The sequence below is a fragment of the Microtus oregoni genome, unplaced genomic scaffold (assembly GCF_018167655.1).
Source record: "Microtus oregoni isolate MIOR12 unplaced genomic scaffold, Mior012 000020F_ref0000438, whole genome shotgun sequence".
NCBI classification, from domain to species: domain Eukaryota; kingdom Metazoa; phylum Chordata; class Mammalia; order Rodentia; family Cricetidae; genus Microtus; species Microtus oregoni.
Window position 1 is genome coordinate 23,872,684 of NW_024543079.1, and position 6,000 is coordinate 23,878,683.

At 44.4% G+C, this 6,000-nt stretch overlaps 1 protein-coding gene across 5 annotated transcripts in view; it reads left to right on the forward strand.

Moving 5' to 3' along the window:
* Dzank1 (double zinc ribbon and ankyrin repeat domains 1) overlaps positions 1–5,752 on the forward strand; it is a 52,389-nt gene extending 46,637 nt beyond the window's left edge. For 4 of the 5 annotated variants that reach the window (XM_041670069.1, XM_041670070.1, XM_041670067.1 and 1 more), the window contains 4 exons: positions 1,088–1,168; positions 1,633–1,760; positions 4,544–4,618; positions 4,988–5,752. In XM_041670069.1, coding sequence (XP_041526003.1) covers positions 1,088–1,168; positions 1,633–1,760; positions 4,544–4,618; positions 4,988–5,153 — 450 coding nt within the window. In that variant the 3' untranslated portion in view covers positions 5,154–5,752. The remainder of the gene's footprint in view (positions 1–1,087; positions 1,169–1,632; positions 1,761–4,543; positions 4,619–4,987) is intronic. The other variant, XR_005976024.1, reaches the window with a different exon arrangement.
* The last annotated feature ends 248 nt before the right edge of the window (positions 5,753–6,000 follow it).

Below are 6,000 nucleotides of genomic sequence, written 5' to 3' on the forward strand. Positions count from 1 at the left end.
AAATTTCTTAAGATAGTAAACTAGAGCTAATTTTAAAGTCTCATCAATTTCCTGGATCATCTCTGTTTCCTCCAGGGTCAGTTCTGAGTGCTCATCTTTCTCTGATATTTGGTTTGGCTAAATACATGATGATGCTTCATTGTCTAGTCACTTAACAAATAAAGGGCACCATACCTAAGACCATGTGGGGTTTTTCTGATTAGGAAACAGTACCTTGTTCCAAGAAATTCACCAGAGAGGTGGGGTGGCAAATGAGGGGTCATATAGACTGAACCCCATATTTTCTGAAAGGCTTAGTAGCCCAGGAAGGGGAGTAGGTTTTGTAACTGCTTCTACAAAGGGCAGTCCCAGTTCCTGTGACCACCCAAGTCATGACTGGGACCTAGTGGCAGAAGCATACTAAAGCGGTGTGCTTGTTTGGGCCTAATTCCTTCAGTCGTCTAGTATTTGGAATCCTTTCTATATATAAAATGATATTAAAGACAGATAAAGGTAAACTTCATGGCATTTTGAAAATATGAAAGAAATTCTTCAGATGTCTATGGACCAATGAAAGTATTGGTCTGTTGGTTCCATTTCTTGGGCGAGCATGTGATCTGTCATCCTGGGCTGGCCTCAGGCACTTTCGTAAGCCACAGACTGAAGCCACAGAGTAGATTCTCGGTTTTACCCTAGCTGCTCTTCCGGGAGCTATTCATTACAAAGCTTGCAAATTTCTGAGGTTTTGTGAGGCCTCTCATGGGCCTCCTTGCCCTTGATTATATGAAACAAATGTCAAGGCAGTGCCCTTTCCCATAACAAGGCCTGGGAGCTGAGCACAGATTACACATTACAGTTATATGTGTATGTATGTACTACTGCATATGGAGGACTGTGTACACACAGAAACACTCAGAAAAACACACACCACACCACACACACACACCCACACCCCTTCTCTCAAAACTCACACTTACCCGTCCATGTTGTTCAACGAAGATAACTACTAACCTGGGAGCGGGGAGGGGTTTGCCTTGAGCACTTGGCTGGGACTCTGCAGCACAGGTACCCAGAGGCCATGAAGATGCCCTGTTCTGTCACCCCACAGCCTGAAAACAGACTCCTGCTGGAGGAGGTTGGCCCCGCCGGGAAAGGAAGACTGTCCGTGCTGGAACAGTTGCTTGATGAAGTGAGTGCCCTCAGAACAGGCCTCTCTGCAGAGAGCAGCCCGCTTTGTGCGCTGCCTGCTGACTGAGCTCTGCATGCCAGGGCTGAAGGACTGCCCAAGGGCTTTATGCTCCGTGGTGCTTCTCTGCCTGCTTTTATAGCAAAGACAAGCACGTTCGAACCTAAGTAATGTCCTTGAGCTAGACAGATGTGGCCAAATTCGCTCTCAGCCTGCTTTCCTAACAAGGCAAGGTGGCTGGGTGCTTGCTTGCTCCTCCCGATGTGGGGAAAAGTCTTAAACATCTGGGGGCTTGACATCTGTGTCCTTTATAGCCGTGTTCATAAGATTCCTCATTCTCCTTTGGTTTGTACTCAGTTTAATGCCCTCATCCCTTCGCAGGACATTTGTCATTCATGGTGGGATGGCAGTTGGGCAATGTTGAGTTCGGGGTTTATGGCGAGTTTGTCCCTTTCCATGACCCACAGGGAGCAGACCCTAACTGTTGTGATAGTCAAGGGCGACCCGCTGTTATCGTGGCTGTTGTGAATAAACACCATGAAGCCATTCCAGTTCTTGCTCAGAGAGGAGCAGACATCGACCTGCAGTGGGGACCGTAAGTGAAACACTAGAAGGACAACAGGGCACCCTGTTGTAACTAAGCATAGCTCACAGGATTCTGTCACAGTAGAGTCAGTCCATGCAAGTGACCTGCTCGATTGGAACCCCCAGAACTGTTTTACTCTCTTCCAGCCTTTGTAACAGGCTTAATGGGTGTTTTCCAAAGCTGGGTGCTTTCGACTTTGTTATTCCTGTGATAGAAAGCCCTGGCAGAAGCAATTCAGGGGAGAAAGGGTTTGATCGGGCTTACAGTTTGGAGGGATGTAGTCCAAAAAGGCAGCAGGCAGGGAAGGCTTGGTCAGGAGCAGGAGGTCACTGCTCACATTGTATCTACACTCAGGAAGAAGTGGGGCAGGGCTATAAAACGTCCAAGCCCACCCTCAGTGACCTTCTCCTAGTGAATCTCCACCTCCTAAAAGTTCTACAACCTTCTAGAACAATGACTCGAGGAACCTTGAGTAAAACCAAATTTTAAAATACTCCATTGCCTAACTTAATGGGGTTTATTTATTTATTTATTTATTTTTGAGACAGGGTATCTCTGTGTAGCCCTGGCTGTCCTGAAACTCTGTAGATCAGGCTGGCCTTGAACTCAGAGATCCGCCTGCCTCCTGATAGCTAGGATTAAAAGCATGTGCCAGCACCGCTAATGGGCTTTATAAATGGTAATGCATTTGCTAACCTATTAATTTGTACTTTTTGTATGCTTTTTATTTAGGCATGGCCAACCTAAAACTTGCTAATGTAGATCATCTGGCCTTGAATTTGCTATCCTTCTGCCTCTGCTTCCTGAGTGCTGAGATTATAGGTGTGTGCTACCACATCCAACATGAACTTGTACTTTTCTAGGTCTAAGGAATCTTTAACTCTTGGGATATTGGGCAAAGCTATTGTCATGATCCAAACTGTTAAGACCTATGCTGAGTAAAGAGAGGCCTCAGTGTATTCCTATGAAAATATATCTATAAAGTTAACGCAGAAAGAAAGGGTTACATGGCTGCCTGCCGGGCTGACACCGCCGGTGAGGAGCTGCCATGAAAGTCCACCATACAGTCCCTGGCCCCTTAGTGTCCACATCTGAGGACAAAGGGGTTCTATGTAAAGTTACCTACTGCCCAGCCTCAGGGCCATCTTAACTCACAACCTAATCCCTGTCTGAGATTCTCTTGTTTGCTTCCAAATTACTTTGGAACCTGGGTTCAGAAGTTCCTGGAGTATGTTTCATGTATGGCAATGCTCATCTTCTGGACATGATGTCAAATAGAAGTTTCCAAAGATGCAGGGATTTAGCTCTCTTGCTTCCTGGCTTGGTGAGATGTGTTGTTTGGTATTTCCAGCCACCATGAAGGAGGGAACAGAATTCCCATAGCTTTGCTACTATTATCTGTTTCAATTTTTCTAAATATATATATTCTTCATGGCTACTATTCATTTTGTTTTTTTAGTCTTCCAAATTGACTATATGTACTTGTAAAATTTGTCACCAGGGCTGCTGGTACAGACCTGCACTCTCAGCACTTAGGCGGTGGCAAGAGGACCACAAGTCTGAGGCTAGACAGGGCTATAATAACAAGAGCCTATTTTCCAAGTGCATTTTATAGTATTTCCCATAGGACAGGTTTATTCTATAACAGAATATTTGATATATAGTTATAGAACATTGTCGACTTTCTTGAGTTTTCTTAAGTCTGCACCCTCTTCATTTCCCCATACCTTTGCATCATTTTCTTGATGATGAAATAAATGATGCTATTTGATTATGTGTAGGTTTTTTTTTTTAATAATGTCTCACTGGCTGATCAGCGTAGCTGATCTTGAATTCACGAAGATCCACCTGCCTCTACATTCTGTGTATTGAGATCTAAGGTGTGCACCACTGTACCCAGTGATGCTATTTGCTTTATAATATATTTTGTATTTTTATAATTCAGACAGGTTTTCATAGCATTTAAGCATGATGCCTTGTGGTTGATCTGCAAGTCACTTTTTAAACGATTCTCCAGTAAAATGAGTCCTGGATTCATGAACAATTCAACGACGAGTTTGAAACTTCTGTGGACATAGAACAAGTTGCCACTTTATTGTGGTCTTCCTTAGTTTCCTTATATACTTCACAGGCACTCCACAGTGACCCAGATACACATGGGATCTCACTGCAGACATGCCGAGTCCTGTGCTAGGTTTGGCCCGTCCTGCTGACTGGTGCACAGTACCAGTGCAGGCCTCCTAAGTCCCAGCTTTGTGACTGAGCCCGTCTGAGTGGAGTAGTAACAGCGTGGTTCCCACCGCGTTATCAAGATTGCCCTGAGCAGTGTTTAACTTCCGTAGCTGAAAGTCTTTGAGGGAAGAAAGCCAGACTGGAGGCCATCTTTCAAATAAAACACAGAGTTCTTCTTCCTCTTTAGTCGGTGCCAATAAAGGGAAGTAGACTTGCTCCCAGAGAGTTAAATGCTACTAAATCTACCTCAAATATATTCATCTAAAAAGTTGAAACCTTCCAGCATGGCCTCTGTCCTGCAGCTGGGCTCGGTGCGTCCAGGGAACCACATCCCCTCCACCCCGCCACTCTTAGACGTCAGCCGCTCAGAGACCTAGTTTTCCTGAAGCTAGAGAGCAGAGAGGCTTGGCAAGGTGCTCCTTAGCAACCAGAATTAGGGCCAGCAAGGTGACTCAGCAGTAAAGGCACCTGCCACCGAGCCTGAGGACCTGAGTTTAGTCCCTTTCCATTTTCCTGATGACACTACACATTTACCCAGAAATTTTTTTCCCCACAAATAGGTTCAGAAATACAGCTCTTCATGAAGCAACTCTGCTTGGCCTGGAAGGAAAGGAGAGCATCACCACGTTACTGGGGTATGTTCGAAGGCTTCTACCGAGGATAGCAGTGACATCCCTACTGACACTCAGTGGTATTAGACAGGCCCTCCTTCTGAACTGTTATCCCTGTCAGAGAAGGCCACTATCGCACAATGAGTGTTACCCTCATTTAACATGGTTATAGGACTTTGATGCGATTTAAGGCAATCACAAGGACAGGCAATTGAACATTTGAAATCAACACAATCCCTTAAAAGGAAGAATCATTCTGAGAGCTGGCCTCTTTGGGACACGTTTGGGGAGGTAGGACCAGGTACCTACATTGGTCTCTGTGGCAAGGAATAGTCAGCTCTGAGGGTCATATTCCTGAGTGACCTTGAGTAACTTTCTCCACTTCCTTCGCAGGTGCAACGCAAATCCTCAAAAGAAGAACACAAGAGGCCAGACAGCATATGACATCGCTCTTGAGATTGGGGATGACTTTACTGCTTCACTCTTTGCCACTAAGTTCAGCCAAGGTCTGGAGGACCAACTCTCCCCATCTGGGAACCCCATCCTAGGTGACAGTTAGATCTGAGGTAGTCACAAGGCTGCAAAGAGACTACCTAGCTACAGATGTTCTTGTTTTTGGAATGTGTATTTAAGTGTAAGAATCAGAATTGAAAGGAACTCATAAGATGTGTGTGTATGCGTGTGTGTGTGTGTATGTGTGTGTGTGCATGTGTGTATATGTGAGTGAATGTATGAGTGTATGTGTATTCGTGCACATACACACACTTGCAAGTAGTAGGAGGGATTGAACCCAGGGCCTTGCAGAGGCTAGGCAAGTGTACCACTGTGCTATATTCCTAGCCTTCTTTGTTTTGAACGCGTGAATATGCTCAGACTGGTCTTGAGCTTATTCTGTAGCATAGAAAGGCCTTGAACAACTTGGGATCTTCCCTCCTCAGCCTCCCAAGTAACTGAGAGGACATGCTGGGACCAGCAGACCCAGCTCTTTTTTTTTTTCTAACTGGTATTACTATCGAATACCACATATACTTTGGAGTATGGGAAAATTAAAATGTTTTTTAATATTTTATTTTCTGTTTTGTTTTTTTCTTTTTATTTTTTCTTTTTTCTTTTTCTTTTTTTTTTTTTTTGAGTCAGTGTCTCAATATACAGCCATGACTGGCCTAGAATTTGCTACATAGACCAGGCTGGCCTTGAACTCACAGAGATCAATCTGTCTCTGTCTCCCAAATGCTAGGATTAAAGGCATGTGCCACCATGTCCAGATACTTTTTAATGTTTTACTGATAATTTTGAAGTTTGGTTTTTAATTTTTGTTTTTCTTCTTTATTGTTGCTTTTGAGACAGGGTCTCATGTGCCCTGTCCTTAAACTTGCTATTTAGCTGAATATGACCTTGAACTCCTG